The 18,627-nt window shown below is 36.6% G+C and overlaps 1 protein-coding gene across 6 annotated transcripts in view; it reads left to right on the top strand.

Moving 5' to 3' along the window:
- ANO4 (anoctamin 4) overlaps nt 1-18,627 on the top strand; it is a 413,892-nt gene that overhangs the window by 269,451 nt on the left and 125,814 nt on the right. For all 6 annotated transcript variants that reach the window (XM_074226672.1, XM_074226673.1, XM_074226677.1 and 3 more), the window contains one exon: nt 17,233-17,333. In XM_074226672.1, coding sequence (XP_074082773.1) covers nt 17,233-17,333 — 101 coding nt within the window. The remainder of the gene's footprint in view (nt 1-17,232; nt 17,334-18,627) is intronic.

Below are 18,627 nucleotides of genomic sequence, written 5' to 3' on the forward strand. Positions count from 1 at the left end.
GCCTTCCAGTCCTGCCTCCTCATTCAGAGAGTCAAAGGAAAATTTGACCAAGGTTATCCTGGCAAAGGCTGATTTTGGCCTTGTGACCTTGGAATCCAAGGTAGCCCTTTCTTCATTCTACCACCATCTTCTTTCAAAGAAAAGCTTGTTGTGGGGACCTTGCATGAGGTTGCCTTCAAGTGACATTATGGGTATCCTGAATGGTAATAGCGAGTATTTCTGAAGTATTTAAAATTTTTCAAAGTGATTTTAGCTTCATTGCCTCACTTTAACCCCACCTAAGTAAAGCTCCATCTAGAGCCAAGTCTCAGGTCATAACATTTACTGGGACCAAGAGTCATTTTCAGCGCCTTTCCTCTTCCCTAATCTTCAGGATCTGCTGAGTTGTTGTTTTTTGGTAAGGCAATGGGGTTAAGTGACTTGCCCAAGGTCACACAGCTAGGTAATTATCAAGTGTCTGAGGTCCCATTTGAACTCAGGTCCTTCTCACTCTGGGGCCAATGCTCTATCCACTGCACCACCTAGCTACCCCCTACACTGAGTTTTTTCTAGAGACTTTCTAGGGCATTTCCTATCCCCTAAATATTCTTTCTTTTGAGTCCCTATCAATTCATATTATCCACTCAATTCTAATTTCCTTCTTTAGTCTTTGAAATTAATGAGAACAATGGCATGCAATACACTTGGAAATGAGTAGAAAAAATGATCCTTCCTGTCTGGGATTTCCATTGAATGATAATGGAACCAACAAGGAGAGAAATTGTCTCTCCTCCCTTTTTTCCTTTTTACGGTTTCTGTAGTGCTTCCCTCTGGCTAAGCCTTGGCCCCTAGCTTCCCTGTCTGTTCCTCCCCATCATCAATTGACAACCACCTCTCAGATGAATAGTACATTTTTTTCAGTCTCTGTTATGGGTAATTAAGTCAGGGACCAAGGAAGGGGAAATAAGTGCTATGAGAGTTCTGCCAGGTAGTCCCTCATTCCATGAATGATGGCTTCATTATGTATACAAGCAAATGCTTGAATGTTCAACTTTTCATAGACTTCCATCATTATTTCTGATGACTGAAAGTGACATCCTATGCAGACATTTCTTTGGGTGATATAAGAGAGACATTTCTATTGTCCTTCACATTCAAACTCTTGAAAACATTCACTGATTCCTCCTACTAAATTCTTTTCTACTTGCTCTGTCTTCTTATATTAAAAAAAGTATTGTTAGATTTGATTTTTTTACATCACCTTTATCTCTCCTTTTCTCCCTTCCTACCTTTAAGAACCATCCCTTATAACAAATAAGACAAAGAGGGTGGGGGTGTGAAATAATTCCACACAAGTAGCCAACACAACCATTGAGTCTGACAATGAGAGTATTATTCTTTATCCATGAGCCTCTACCTTTACAGAAAAAAGAAAAAGAAAGAAGAGAAACATTCTTCTTATAGAAGGAAAAAAGCACAGTATTGTCAAGTATGAAGCATATAATACTGATTAGAGATTACGGGGTCCAATGTTTATAGAGCCAATCTCAAAGTCAGATAGACCTGGTTCAAGTCCAACCTTCAATCATACTAAAAGCCAATTAATCACTCTGAGTTCCCTTTTCAATTTTAAGGGAGTATGAACTGTCAAACAATTACCAATCTGCATTAATCAAATGAATTTTTTTTCATAAATAGTAGTTTATTTTTTCCATTACAGATAGTTTTCAATGTCCAGTTTTTCTAGGATCCTGAGTTCCAATTTCTTTCTCTCCCTCTTCCCCACCGACAGCAAGCAATTAGATACAGATCACACATGTCTAAGTCATGTTAAACATATTTCTATATTAGACATGCTGTGAAAGAAGAATCAGAACTAAAGGGAAAACCATTAAAAATGGAAAAAGTATGCTTTTCATTTGCATTCAAACTCTATAGTTTCTTTCTCTGACTGTGGAAAGCATTTTTTTACAATTAGTCTTTTGGAATTGTCTTGGATCATTCTCATTGCTGAGAAAAGTTAAATCTAACATAGTTGATCATTGTACAATGGTGCTGTTCCTGTATACAATGTTCTTCTGGTTCTGTTCACTTCTTTCAGTATCAGTTCAGAAAGATTTTTCAAGTCTTTCCGAAATCTGCCTGCCCATCATTTCTTTTTTTTTTAGGGGGTTTTTTTTGCAAGGGAAATGGGGTTAAGTGACTTGCCCAAGGCCACACAGCTAGGTAATTATTAAGTGTCTGAGACTGGATTTGAACCCAGGTACTCCTGACTCCAAGGCCAATGCTTTATCCACCATGCCACCTAGCCACCCCCTGCCCATCATTTCTTATAGTATAATAGGATTCCACTAATTCATACACAAATCCAAGTTCAGTCAATAAACGAAATTTTTTAACAGAGGTTCCTCATCCCAGAAGAAGCATGGATTTGGGCATTTCTTTTAATTTAAGTAATTGAAGTAAAACCCTCAGCTAAACTCAGATCTTTTTTTAACTGATAGCTCATTTAGAAGAGGCAAAATGAACCATATATATGATGCATTATAAGAGGGAAAGACAGCAAAAGGGAACTGGAAGTGGCAGTGCAAGTCCACAGAAAATAAGGGCTGGCATGGAGGAGATTAAAGGCAAACCAACCCCAGCTCCTTAATAAAATGGAATTTCTAGGAGGGACAGATAGCTGTGAGGCATGGTCTACCAGCACTACAGAAAAGTGAAATGCACTCATGTATTCTAGTGAGACTGAAGGATATAATGGGTCAATTCTCCGGTAAAACAAATAACTAAAGAAGAATAAAGACCAAGATCAGGTCGAAATAGGTACATGATTTAGACATAAGAGGTGATACCATAAACAAATTAGGGAAGCATAGCCAATTTTACCTGTCAAATCTAGAGATCAGGGAAGTATTTATGATCACATAAAATAGGATCATAGGATGTAAAATGAGTAGCTTTGTTTACATTCAAATAAAAAGTTTTCTAACAAACAAAACAACTGGTACAGCAAGAATTAGGGAAAGTAGAAAAGCAGAAGATTTTAGCAAATTTCCCTGATAAGACTCTTTTCTCAAATATATAGGGAAATGAGTCAAACTTTTAAAAGCAAAAGCCTTTCCCCAGTTGATGAATGGATATAAGCAGGCAACTTCCAGAAGATGAAATCAAAATTATCTATAGTTTTATGAAAAATATTCTTATTCACTGTTGATTAGAGAAATTCACATTCAAGTAATTCTGAGGTGCCACTTCACTTCTATGAAGTTGGCTAGCATAATAGAAAAAGAAAATGACAAATACTGGAAGGGATATGGAAAAATAGGGAAATCAATGCATTGTTGGTGGAATTGTGAACCAATCCAACTATTCTAAAGAACAATTTGGAACTATGCCCCAAAATAAAACTCTCCATAACTCTTGACTTATTGATACCACTACTAGGTCTATATCACAAAGATATCAAAGAAAAAGAAAATGGACCTATATGGACAAAATTATTATAGCAACTCTTTTTTATGCTGGCAAAAAAATTAGAAATTAAAGGGATGCCCATCAGTTGGAGAATGGCTGAACAAAGGTGGCATATTTTATAATGGAATATTATTGTCCCATGAGAAATGGTGAATGGAGTAGTTTCAGAATAACCTAGGGGAAACATATATGAGCTGATGCAAAGTGAAGTGAGAAAAACCAGGAGAACATTATACACAGTAATATTGTAACAGTGATCAAGGTGATGATTAAAGGAGGTTCCAAAGGACTCATGATGAAAAGTGTTCTGCATGTCAAAAAAGAGATCTGATGACCATTGAATGCAGATTGATGTATGATTTTTCACTTTATTCTTCTTACTTTTTTGTGACATGACTAATATTAAAATAAGTTCTGTATGATTTCACATATATAATTGCTTGCCTTCTCTATTGATAAGGGAAGGTATGAAGGGAGAGATGGAATTCAGAAATGAAAAATTTTTTTAAATAAATGTTAAAAGAATAAAGACAGGATTTATTAAAAAAGACCCTGATATTGGGAAAGATTGAGGGAAAAAGGAGAAGGAATGGCAGAGGACAAGATTATGTCACGGAAGGACTAAACATGATCTTAGACAGATTTTGGGAGATAGTGGAAAATGAAAAGGTCTGATGTACTATAATTTCTGGGATCACAAAGAGTCAGACTTACTGAATAGCATCAATTGATTAGCTGACATATTATGTATGTATTATGTATATATATATATTTTATATATTTATAAATATATATTATATAATGTATAAAAAAGAATTATTAAATATTATATATTAAATATATTATTTATAATTATTTTAGCTATATCTTTAACTTCCTCCTTACAAATATTTTTATATATGAAAAATAGTCATATACATATGTATTTATGCACATACTTATATGTGTAGATGGAAAGAGAAGAGATGGAAATGAAGACACTTTTTTTTCCCTGTTCTTCTTAGATGCTCAACAGTAGCATTCTCCTCCTCTGGTTTTCCTTTAGAGAGGGAGTCATTCTGATCCAGAAAATCAAAGACTTAAACATAATAGACATCTGTCCAGAAAGGGAGGATTTCTTTAAGGTTTCATTAGCTTTGAAAATATAAAATTAAAAGTCTAATAAATCCTTACCCATGGCCCTGAATGAGATGAGGACCAAGCTTTCCAGTCTAAGTCTGTCTGTCCTTGTTACTGTCTGTCATCTCTTGAAGATCCCTGAGCTAGATATGTTGAAGAAAGGAAACTGCCTTTTCCTTCCTATCAAAGGAATGACAAAAATTCCCCTTATATAATTGTCATCCTATGGACTGATCAGTCAAAACTAGTACTTTGTGGCTCCTGAATTTGCTGTGGATCCAGCGCATAATCCAGGTCCAAACAGCATAAATATCTGGAGACATTCAACTGTTTCTGCCAAGGATATCAGCATTGTTTTAGTTTCCCAGGTTTATGACCTTTGTATATCCTTAATTTCACACACTGCCTCACCACCACTCCCATGTCCAAACAGTTGGTTCCTCTTCTTATTTCTGCTTCACAACATCTCTTCCCTTTTCTCTATTCACTTGACCATCGATGCTGCTTAGGGTTTCCTCATCTCTTACCTGGACTACTGCAGGAGCCTCCTAATGGGTGTCACGGACTTTCTACTCCTCTCCATATTCTGTACAGCTGCTGTAGGAGTTTTCCTAAAGTCCAGGGATAACCTTGTCACTGTTGTATTCCACCATTGCCAGTGGTCCCCTATGTGCTAGTAATTTCCAATAAAAGGATGTAAGTTCCTTAGAGGGAGGAAAAACAATGAAATATAGTACCTACCCTCGAGGAGCTTAGCTTCCTTTACTCTATCATCTGGACTCCCCCTCTAGGAGCTTACTTTCTGTGGTATGAGGAATATTGTTGTCTTTCCTCGACTTTCCCTCTTTTTCTTTGCGGATGAAACAAATAGAAGAAATGTGTGACCATCTGCTTGTAGCTATAGTATTCTGTACAGAAAGGCAAATAAGGGATATCTGTTATAATTTTTCTTAAAAGTTCTGTGAATTGAAGATCAAGATTTATTATTATATAGTGAAATATATCTGTAAAATATAACCAAGAAGCTTCCCTCATGTGAGAAAGTCTTGCATTAATCAGTAACTTTGTCAATCCTTGCAAATAACTTGGTACCTAGCAAATATTTAATAACTGCTTGTAGATGGATAAATTCCCTGGATAATGCCAGTAATCCTAACCTTTAATCTTTATGCTTTACTGTCTAACTTTTTTAGATTGCATAATGGGGTAAATTATTAACTAACAACTGACATGCACACATTTAGTGAAAGGAGTTCTCCATCTGGCATTGTATGAGTGTCCTATTTTCTCTTGGCTATAGGGAAATGATTTTTTTATTCTTCCTTAAAAATTGACTTTTTTAAAAACATTCACAAAACCAAATCAGAACTTGTGGTTATAAATTCCTAAATTACATTTATTTTTTTTTTTTTGAAGCTAATGGAAGGCGTCAACATGGTTATGGTCCAGATGGTCAAAATAATTTGCACCATGAGGAGGGAAGCTATGGATGAGGGATGGAAATGACTAAGTACTGATGTGAGGGAGAGAAAAATAGAGAAGATTCAGACTGAGATTGCCCTGGGATCTTATTTTCTTGTGGAAAAATGATTAGACTTTTTCTCTTCTAAATGCCAGACAGCATTATTAGGATCGATATGTAGAAACAGCAGAAAGATAGATTTTAGCTCAATAGAAAGAAAAACCTTTTAATTATCAACACTACTCAAGAAAGAATGTGCCTCATGGAATAGAAAGAAAATTTTCATCACTGGAAGTCATTAAATACAGACTTGCTAGTCACTTTTCTAAAATTTCAGGGATGGAGCTTTTGCTTGGAGTAGAGCTGTTTTTCCTTTATTTTCTTTTATTTGTTTAGCCAGAATTCAACATAGGCTTACCATATAATAATTGCTCAATAAAGTGGGCTTTTTTCATTCATTCATTCAGATCTTTGTGGTCGCTTCCAATCCTGAAATGCTCAGGTTCCGAGACAGATGTTTTATACAGCATAATCAGAGTGCCCGTGAATAACACAATGCTTTGGATCTTGTAGGTCCTCAGTAAATGTTTGCAATGTTCATGGGTGAAGGATTGGAATATCAGTCAAATGACATGTCTGTGAAAGAAGGGTAGAGCTGACCACATACCAATGTATTCGATCATCAGTGTGGTCCAAAAAAATTGCTAATCAGTATGTGGGTATATCTATATCTATATCTGTCTGTCTGTCTATCTATCTATCTATCTACTTATCTATCATCTGTCTATCTCATCTATCTAACTATATCTATCTACCGCTCTCATCTATCATCTATTTATCTATCTATTAATCATCCATCTATACATCTATTATATATATATATATATATATATATAAAATATGTAGACATGTGAATGTAGAAATCTGCACTTATGCATATGCAACTGTGTGTGTAAGTACTTTGTGGTTACGTGGATAAATATATCACACATACCTACACATATTTGTATCTATATTCAGATAGCAATCACACCATTATCTCTATGGATAAAGGTGAAGCCCCCAAAGAGGAAATTCCCTCTTCCACTGCTAGGCTAGTCTGAACCTGCTCTATAGTTTCTAGTCTTAGAGAGTCAGATGGGATATTGAAAATTTCAGTGATTTCTGTACCCAAGTCAGAACCAGAACACAAGTCTTCCTGGTGTCATAGCCAGGTCTTTATCTGTTAGGTCAGTCTGGCTTTCTTCTATACATCTATATAACTATATTAATACCAATATCTTTATAAATATACAAATCTAGATCTCTATAGATATCAATCCTGAAAATGTGTGTATGTGAAATTACTGCAACATATAGGGTGTCCCAAGAGTTGTTGCAATTAAATGCTTTAATAGCTTAAAACTGCACCAAAATTTTGGGAGCATCCTGGGTGTGTGTGTGTGTGTGTGTGTGTGTGTGTGTGTGTGTGTAGGTAGGTAGGTAGATAGATATTGTACATGTAAAATATTTATATATTACATATTTAAAATTGATTATGTGCATATGTGTATATCTTTTTAATAGGCAGACAAGGGAGATAGAATAGAAGAAAGGGGGAGATAGAGGCACAGACATATTGATGATTTAGGGAGACATCACCCAAAGTTTATTCCTGCTCATTTTTGTGATATTACAACCAAGTTTGATATAGTCTTCCCTTTATCCAAGGGAAAAGACAGAGACAATGGGAATCTCTCCCCACTGTAATAATCACTTAGGGATATGTTGTAGTTTTGAGAGTTTAACATATCTTAGTGTGTGACTTAATCACTCAGTCCCAGGTTCCTCATCTATAAAATGGGGAAGCATCTAATTCAGAGTCTTCTCATGAAGATCAAATGATATGGTATGTGTTAGGGGGCCATATAAATGTGAACTGTTTATTATTTTGTATTGCTGTATATGTGTGTGTGATAGATTCAATGTAGGTATAGGGTATGGATCTGGTTTCTTGTGTTTTCCAAGGGAGGCAATGGCTCCAAGGGAAGGCCCAGCACCATAACTAGAATCATAAGATCTGACCTTAATTTCCAGTTCTTCCCTTTAATCCCTTGTGACTTACATAGTTTATGATAACATCTCTGAGATTCAGCTTCTTTGTGTGTCCAATCTGACAAAGGAGATTACTCACCAAGCAGTGTCATCTGTAGAAATGGTGATTTGCATGTCTGACGCAGATTTTTCTTTATCCTGTGATTCTCCTTACATTTTCAATTATTTGTGACCTATATAATACACATAATATTTAGATTTTAAATGTCAATCAATCAACAAGATTTATTAAATTCTCATCATGTGTCAAATCCTAATAGGACTCATTTAACTAGACAATGAAAAGACAAAAACAGAAGCTCCCTGAGGGGAGATAAATAGGTAGTTGCAGAATCCATAGAGGGAAGTAGGTTTAGAGAGTCTTGGAGAAAGTTGTATTGTGGGGAGGAGGAACTGAATTGTTATGATGAGGAGAAGGATCATTCCAGGCAGGTGAAGGAAACAAGCCATTACAAAGCCAAAATGGGAGGTTGAACATGGTGTTTGATGAATACCATGTAAGGTAAACAGTATGATTGGATCCCAGAGTGGATGAAGGAAGCGTAAAGTATAAGAGAGTTGGGGAGGTAGGAAGGAGCACTTTGCCCAAAGCTTCAGTGTCAAACAGAGGATTTTATAGTCAATCCTGGAAGTAATAGAGAATTATTTTCAGTTTTTTTAGGAGCACACTGCTGTACAAATACATTAGTAAGTGGTCAGTTCTGTCCTTCCAGAAGCATGTCATTTTACAAGTATTCCAATCCTTCATCTGTGATTTCTGCAATTTCCTGAGGACCTACTCTATCCGAAGCATTGTATTAGCCATGGAAACTCTGATTATGCAGTATAAAATGTCTCTCTTAGAAGCTGAGAACTTCAGAATTGGAAGAGACTCCAAAGATCTGAATGAATGAAGTGAGTGAGGTAAAAATAAAAGCAATACTTTATTAAGTAATTATTATATGTTAGGCCTCTGTTAAATTCTGATTAAACAAATGAAAGTAAGTCCTGAAAGTAGAAAATCCTGATATTTTCAAACCATGACCACCAAGTCTTCATTTAATGACTTCCAGTGATGAAAGTCTTCTCCCTATTCCAAGACAAAGTTCATTCATTTCAGCCTGAGTGACATGGTGAGATGTATAAGTAAATTTGTGGAATATCAAGGAACACAATAATTCATACTAGTTTAAATCAGCCATGGCACATGAGATCTGGGTCTTTCCTCTGGTTCCTGGGATCACTAATCTGTTCCTTCATCTCATTCCATACTCATTTCTTCATGAGAAACAAATTACAAGTTTTGGGAAAAGGTATGAAGAATTTCTTGTTGAGACAACTGGTTTAGAGAAACAGCAGGAGAAGGAACAAAAATAGGTACTTAGAACAAGTTGCAAAAGAGGTCTACAATCATTATTTGCCATTTTAAAGTAGGGGGACCAGAATGATAGTTATAAGTTGAGTGTAGCAGACTTTTATGAGGACACAGCCATTATTGTTAGTTCTGTGGCCATGCGTGAGACTAGCTGGGGGAAGAAAGCATAATATTGATAATAAACAGATAGCTGACTGTTCCTGTTGGCTCTTAGAGGAAGATGGAAGACAGGAAAAAAAGGAGAGAGGGGAAAAATGGTGGGAGGAAGGAAGGATAGACAAGTGAATAAGTGACTGAATGAATTCCTATATGCATGTATCTGTTATCTCCTATCCCTTCCTAAGAAAATACCATTGGTTTCCTATTACCTCAACTATAAAGCCAATTGTTTGCTATCTAAAATACTTCTCAACATTTTCCCTCTTACCTTTCCAATCTTATGGTTCCCTATATCGCAGCTACACTTCTCTTTCTGTGCTTTAAATATGACATTAATTTTGTTCAGAGCCCTGAAGACACAAATGGAAAAAAATAACAGTTCCTGCACTCTAAGAGCTTATAGTCCTTGTAAGCTAATTTGATGCCAAATAAGGAGATGTGCTATCACATTCTGAGTAGCAATTCAATTCCACCTAGGTTTGATTTATACTTATTACATATCAGATCTATGTAATGTTTTTGAAGGAATAAAGTAAGGAGGACTATTCTAGAGAACATTTTTTTTCTCTCTGCATATCCTGTGATGCATCTCTCTTATCCAAATGGATGCTTTTAGGTAGACTAGCCCTGCAGAGATGAGACAAACCTTAGGTCTTCAAGAATCAGAATATCTGATTGCATCTGACTACTCATTCATTGTACTGTGCAGTGCACAATGCAGGCCAAGAATGATGCAGCTGGGTTCCCTCTACCAACTCATCTCCCTCTATTCTCAAACTGTATTTTCCTTCCCCTTGTGGATTAGAAACCTTCCGAACATGATAAAAGCTCATGTACTTTGTTCCAGGTACATGGGCAGCAATGGAACATTAAGTAATAGAAGATAAGTAGTCTTCTCACCAACCTGCTGTATTTGATTGTTCATTTATTGCAAAGATATAAGGATATCCATGATCAATTTTGCCATATTGCTTTTTTTTTTCTTTCAAAGCTCGATTGGCAATTGGTTTCTATTTGTTTCCTATGCATATGAAATAAGTTATTAGTATTTCCAAGCAGAGGCTGTCTTTTCTCCCTTTCTTTCCTTTTACTTTCCATGCCCCAAACACTTCAGTATTCAATTTCTATGTGGTGAATATTGGATGAACAAATAATTAAGTGAACTCTTGGGAAAAAAATTCCTCCATTTTCTGTCTTCTTAAAATAAACAATGCCACCCAGTACTAGAAGAGGATGGCAGTCACCAAGAATTACAAATTAAATAAAATAAAGATTTGGTAAAAATTTCATGGATAGCTATTTGTAGCTATTTCTCTAGGCAACATCATTAAAATACACATATAGATAATATAAATACATACCTCTATACATTGTATATCTAATCAATATGAAATGAAACAAAAATAACTCAAGAAAGTTTATATACAAACTTATATATATACATGTATATACATATATATGTATATACATATATATATGTGTGTGTGTATATATATATGTATATATATACATATATATATATATATATATATATATATATATATATCATATATATATCATGTGCATGGGAGTTGCCCATTTGGGGTAGCTGGGTGATAGAGAGTAGATAGAGCCTGGAGTAAGGAAGACTCCTCTCTCTAAGTTCATATCTGGCCTCAGACACTACCTGTGTGATCATGAGCAAGTCATTTCATTCTGTTATGCCTCAGTTTCCTCATCTTGAAAATGAGCTGGAGAAGGTAAATGATAAACCACTCTAGGATCTTTGCCAAGAAAACTCCAAATGAGATCACAGAGAGTTGAATATGACTGAAAGAAATGAACAACTGTTATCCATTAAGATTATGTTCATCTACATGGATCTTTCTAGAAGTGGCTTGGGAGGCAAAAAAGAGACATCTCTAGCATCTCCTCCCCTTTTTCTTCTCTAAAGAAGTCTTGATTCCTACTAGTGTGGTACTTTCCTCAAAGAAAAGGGGTACCATTTTAGAATTAAATCTCTTTGATCCATTATTGCTATTATTAAGCTAGGCAGTGTAATTTTTTTAGGTTCAACCTAAACTCCTAATCACTATTTCTGGAAGGAAAAAGAGAGCTCTATATCCCAGTATGGAATCTTCCCCCCCCCAAAAAAAATTTTAGTTCCACAATGAACACATATAGCTGAAGAGCAAAAAAACACTTAAAAAATTTAAAATCCATTTATACAAGTTATTAGTAAAATAGATATCAGAGAAAATTTGCAAATGCAAATATGTAGAAAAGATTACAAATGAAATGACTCTCTTTTGGGGAGTGAGAAGACAATTCAATCAAGAGTGAAAGTCCCAGATCTCAGTCAAGAGAAAATTCTCTAAAGTCTCTAGTGTTGCCATCTGGAGGTTAGGTATCAGAGAGACTTCGAGGTCTTCTCATATTGAATTCTTCTCAGAGTCTCTATCTCCCTTCAGCAACTTGAAGAGAGGTATCTTCCCCTTGAAGCTGGAAGGCAGATGAACTAAGATTTCTTTTCTTCCCCTCAGTGTCCCTTCACTACCATCCTTAAAAGTATGAGGCAATTATCTCTATTAATAAATAAGGAGAGAATTCCTTACACTTGGTCCTAACAGGTAAGAATTAATAGAATTAGCCTGTGCATTAACCAAATTCAACATTATTCTATGTGCTGTTCTACACCCATATCTTGGCTCCTTTTCAAATAAGGAATGGATATAAGTTCTCATGTAGGCCTCTTTTTTACATTCAAGCTTGGATATTATAATTACTTCTCTGTGTAGAGTTTTTACTGATAGAATCCTGTTGGTAGACATTTTTGTCAGAGTTCAATTTTGTCAAAGAAACTTTTCTTTATCTTAACTACTTGCATATTTCAGTTTCTGGGAAACTGAATGCTTGACACCTAAGAAAACCTATTTGGAAATAATAGCAAAAAATATTTTGTAGTCGAAGGAAAATGATATCGAGGTTTTATCTAGTCAATAATTAATTGTTTCAGAATTTTTTTTTCAGAGGATGATCTTCAGAACACACTCAGTATTGGGAAGTAGGTTCAAGTTTGTTCTTTTGTTTGCTCTTGAAAAACTGAATATTAACAATGTGCAATAGCAATAGAAACCTCTCATTACTTAGGAAAATGGCATGAATATTTTCTCTTTATTGTCAAAATAGCTTTTAGCATTTCTGGGCAATTTAAATATAAAATGGACAAACATTAAGACTTGAAGACATAAATGTTTATGTATAAGAGACTTGTCCTTGCTCTGAATTACTGGAAGTCTATCTTGATAAATAAAACCTTCTTAGAAGCAATTTACAGAAATTGGTAAGAAGCATATTAGAAGTATGTTTTGAAAATTTTATGGTTAAAGAAAACTGGGCTCTTGAAAAATCCCCTCAGATGGGTGAATCAAAAGTTAATGATGAGGTGAGTCACCAGGGAGCAGCATGCACTGCAGAATTTCACTAGTCTTTTTTTTAAAAAACAGAGAGCACATAAATGGACTAAGTCATCAAGGTATTGGCTTGCTCTGAGTGGAGAACACAGGGAACTTTCCTGGCATGATGTTCTATATCCATGCAAAATCAATGACCATGAAGAATTGTAAATGTCTGTCTGTTTGAAACTGGTAGAAGCAAAATTGGAAATATGAACCTTCAGTTACACCCTGGAAATAGTCACACATAGGAATATTAAAAAAAAAACTTCAAAATGACATTTAACGAAATCCCACAGCCTCCTGTACTCTGGACTTAGAAAGATAGAAAGTATTCCTGACCCTCAAAGAGGTCACAGTCTAATCAGGGAGATAAGATGTAGGAGTACAAGATCCCTTCAAGGTAGTTGGAAGGAAACCTCAAAAGGAAGGCCCGGCCTATGGGGGCATACTGGAAAAGACCTCCTGCAGAAGGTGAAAGTTGAGCCAAGTCTTCAACGAAGCTTGAATGTGACTAGTAAGTGGAAGAAAAGAGAATGTTTCAAGCATGGGAATGGAAGGGGTAGAAAATGCAAAGCCATGGAGTCTGAGGATGGATAATGCTATCAAAAGGTTAGCTGAAAGCACTCAGGATATTTTCCATGGAGAAGGGAAGGTTTAAGGAGAACATGAGAACAGTCTTAAATTATCATCACAAGTGGGGTTAGACTCGGGTCCCGGAAGACAGAATTTGAGAAGTAATGAGTGGAAAATGCAAAGAGCCAGATTTAGACCCAATATAGGAAACAACTTCCCAACAATTAAAATGATCCCAAAGTGGAATGGGTGACTTCAGCCAATAGTGGGTAGTCTAGGTGGTCATTTAAGCATGTACATTGTGGAAGGGACTCTTGTTCATTTATAGTGGACTAGATGATGCTTGTGATTCTGTGACTCAGCATCAACTCACAAAACAGCAAAAAACTTGTTGAGAGGGAAATGAGCCTGCCAAGAATTTGGCCCGAGGTCCAACTAAGCCCAGTCATTCTGAGAGCATTTGTTGTAAAACAAAAAGGTTCCCAACAGAGACCAGAAAGAAGACAAGTCCACTGCTGCTTCAGGAACAACTCTTTTCCCTTCAGCAATGATACTCCACTGCCTCAGTAGTGAATAGGCTCTGAAAAGGGAGAGGCAGAAGTTCATAGATAAAATTTTAAACAATATATAGGATTTCCCAAGTATAACCAAAAGAAATCCAAGATGGAACGACCATCTAAAAGGCCCTCAGAAATTTGTTTTCAATGTAGCTAGGAGTTGGGTAGATAGAGTACTGCAATTACAATTAGGAAGACCTGAGTTTGAATATTGCTTCAGATACCTACTAGCTGCGTGACCATGGTCAAGTCATTTCTCATTCCTATTCTCTTTCTTTATCTGTAAAATGGAGGTAATAATAGCAATTACTTCAGAGGATTATTATTAGGCTTAACTAAAATATGTTAAGTGCTTTGGGAATGTCATGTACTTTGTAAAGGTCAGTTATAACAATAATAATAATTATAATTATTATTTTAAAATCCTCCGAGGGGAGGATTCCAACACTGTGAGAAAGATCATGGATTGCATAATTAATTTTTATAAAAGATGATTGAGAAAACATCAGCAATTGTGACCTCATTTACCAACTTTTCTTCCTATAAAATATTTATGAGAATTATCTAGGCATACATGAAGGACATCCTTGATGAAAATGTGAGATGGGAGCAGTCAGGCTTTTGTAGACTATTCTTTACAGTGGATTGCATTCTCATTTGTTTTCATTCATCCACAGAACCTAAGTACTGTTTGCAGGGTATCTAATAAATTATTGACTGGGGGATTAAGAAGGAGCTAACATCTAAAGGATGGAAAGAAACTAAATAGGAGAAGAGGAATGTCAGGAAAGAAATGTCAGACATAGGGAGAAACAATAGCAGCATTTTAGAGCTCATCGCATGTTGAAGGAATACAAAATAGTCCAGTTTACTTAGTGTACAGAAAGAATTGACACAAGATGAGAAAGATGAGATGGACCATTGCTGAATGCTTCGGAAGGTAAAGGAATATGAGTTTTACTTAGGAGACAGTAGGGAGCTATTGAAGGCTCTTGAGCAGAATAATGGCACAACCAGATCTCTCTGTTCAAAAGGTAATGCTGACCATGGGAACAATCGGCTGAACAATCAAATATTAAATGACCATGTATCAAGTCAAGGATCAGGTGCTTGAAACTAAAAACAGAAACAATAAAGGACTCAATCCTTATTCTCCAGGAATTTATATTCTAAAAAGGGACATCACAAGGACATGGATACAAATTTTCAGAAGAGGATATTTCAGGGATCCTCTATCCTTAAGTAAACTTCCTCAGCCCTCATCTTTCCCTGAAGCTGTCATCCTATGTCTTTCCTTTTCTCTATGGAACACATAGAAAAAGCAATCTTCGTTAACAGCTTCTACTTGCTATCCCTTCAGTGCTCATTCTCTGCAGTTTGTTTTCCCACTCATCACTCACCCAACCTCATTCTCTCCAATTTACCAATCATCTCTTCATATCTAAATCTATTGGTCTTTTGTCCATCTTCACCTCATCCTTCTCAATCTCTCTTCAGCATTAGACATGGCTGACCATGCCCCACCCCAGGCTCTCCCCTCTGGGTGTTCATGGCACCATTATCTCCCAGTTCTCCTCTGAACACTTCAGGTTCCTTTTCTTGATGATTGATCTAAGATGGCAATTCCTAGATCACGATACCCAATGTCACTCTCTCCTCTATGCTTCATTTCCCCATCATCAATTGTTTTTTAGACATTTCAAAAAAAGTAGATTTCATAAAAAAGTAGATTTCTTGAAAGTACCTCAAGTTCAGTTTAACCAAAATTGAACTCATTATATTTATTCACATCCCAACTCATTCGTCTTCCAAACTGCCCCATTTCTGTTAAAGCTGCCGCCATTATTCCGGTCTCTCAAATTTGTAATCTTGCAATTACCCTTAATCCTTCTTCTCCCTCATCCCAAATTTCCCTTCAGTTTCTAGATCTTTCCCTTTCTGCTTTGACAGCATTCCTGGTATCAGAGCAAGGAGAGCAAGGAAGTAGGCCATTGCAGTAGTCCAGCGGAGTGATAATGATTATTTCAGAGAATCCAGAGGGGAAGGGACATATGTGAAAGACATTACAGCAGCACAATTAATGGGACTAGATAACTAATAACATGGGAGAAAGGAGCATCAAAGAAAACACTAACATGGGAATCCAGGTGGATGGCCATCCAGAAGAAGTATCATACTTCAAATGCAGGTTTTAGTGGATTTGAAATCATGAGACTTGGATTCAAATGCCACCTCCATCAGTTATTACCTATGTAATTACCTACTTAATCCCTCTGAGTTCAAATGTTCTCATCTATAAAAGTGAAGTTTACTGGATATGAGTTCAGATTGGAAGAATACTCTAAATATCAGAGGGTTGGAAAACAAAGGTCTATTACAGTTCAGGAGGGTAAAATGCTTGTACCCCACCTGCTCCCAAGTTAGCTCCCCTGGGCAAGCATGGCCAGGATGCACAATAGGATGGTCTACTCTCAGAAGACTTGACGGGCCAATGAAGGGAATTGGCTTGGCCCATGTCACTTTGTATTAATTGGCAGTTTGACTTCGGTCCACCAACATGAACTGAAGGAAAGACGTTTTTGACTATGAGAAATTTGGAAGACAGCCATATGGGGAAGTCACACCCCACTGGGTGTGACTCATTGCTTTGCAAGCCAGCAATGGAAGTGCCAGGACTGATGCTATCCTATGGTGATTTAAGGAGATTGGCCTACTTCTACCTCTACGTCTTTGCTCCCACAGGGAAGCCTGTTGGAATAAGCATTGCCATAGTTTGGAAACACTGACTTGGGCATAAATCAATGTGTCTTCCTAAGAATTCCAGTAGTTGTCATAGTGCCTAGCACATGTAGGCACTGTATGAATGTCTATCCATCTCTTTCCTCCTTTCAGGTCACTCCGGGTCACCCATTGGAGAATGATACAGATACTAAGCAGGAGAACCCAATATTTGCGATGTTTCTCCCATGCCATCCCAAATGAAACCCTAAATGACTTTGAAATGCTTAATCTTTTTTCTTTCAGTCCTCTGTCATAAATAGTGACATTATCTTCGTGAAGTTGCATGCCCCCTGGGAGGTGCTAGGCAGATATGCAGAAGTTATGAATGTCAGAATGCCTTTCAGGTAAGGGTTAATACACTTTCTCCCTTTCTCTTTGCTACTTCCCTTGGAACTTAATGCTTCTTTCTCTACTTCTAGTGAACTCAGAAAAAATATGACCAAAATGCACATGAAAAAGTGATTAGACCCTAATAGTCAAGGGGAAATAATCAGAGGAATAATTAGTACCTAATAATTAGAAGAAATATATCATACATTTAGAAACTACAAATAAGTTAGAAGGGTGAATTTATTGCCCTTTGGGGAGAATCCTTATGTTTCTTACATGAACAGTTTGGTCTTATACAAAAACCACTGTTCTCAAGTGCTATTGTTATCTTAAAGAGCTGCCACTTTTAAAACTTTAGCATGTACTTCTGCTTTTGAGTGGTCTTCCTGTTGAAGCTACCATATATACACGTACATCCACCCATACTCAAGAACTTTGGTTCACATCTACAAAAGAATCTAAGATTGAATCCCAACCACACCAAGTAGCTTTGGTGAGTCCATCAAGGAGTCACCTTCTGCTTTAAATATCCAGGCTATAAGAGGCAGCATGGTGTCATAGTGCATAGAGAGACATGCTCAGGATCTGAGTTCAAGTCCCAACACTGACATATTCTGGTTGTGAGACCCTGGGAAAATCATTTGATTTCTCATTCCCTGGGGGCATTTCCCTAAATTGTAATGCATTGAAGAGAGTTTGCAGATTTACTACATTGTAGGTCACAGTGGAGCATAGTAAAGTTCATACTGGAAGCTGTAATGCAGTGGAGAGAGTTTTGCAAGTCCAGGAGGAAAAAAAAAAGTGAATCAGATCCCAGAATGCTCAAGGTATACTGAATTTGTACTATTCAAGAGAGACTTGAGAATATTTTACACAAGATTAATGTTGTTATCTCCAAAAAGCTCATTTTGCTCATTTCAGTCTTATTTTTGCTCCCCATTTGCCTATGGTGAAAGGAGATTCTCATTTATAAAGGAAGAGTGAATGAGGCAGTGGACTTGAGGGATAAATGCCTAGAACCTAAGGGATCCCTGCAAGGGGAGCAGGGGAAAGAAGAGATTCCCAAAAGTAAAGGACTATTTTGACTCTAAGGTCAATTTTAAGGGAATGAAAGATTCAGTCTATTGGATTGTCATTTGTCTGCCCCACAAAACCAAGCCCAAAGGCAGGTACAAAGTATTCTTTGTGCCATTACCCATAGGCCCACAGTTTAATGAGCTGTGGAGAATTGGGCGTACCATGAAACAGATAAAAGCATGAAGGCTATGTCAGAAAGAGGCTAAAATCATTTTGAAAATGCCTGGTTTC

This window comes from Macrotis lagotis, chromosome 2, assembly GCF_037893015.1.
Source record: "Macrotis lagotis isolate mMagLag1 chromosome 2, bilby.v1.9.chrom.fasta, whole genome shotgun sequence".
Lineage (NCBI taxonomy): Eukaryota > Metazoa > Chordata > Mammalia > Peramelemorphia > Peramelidae > Macrotis > Macrotis lagotis.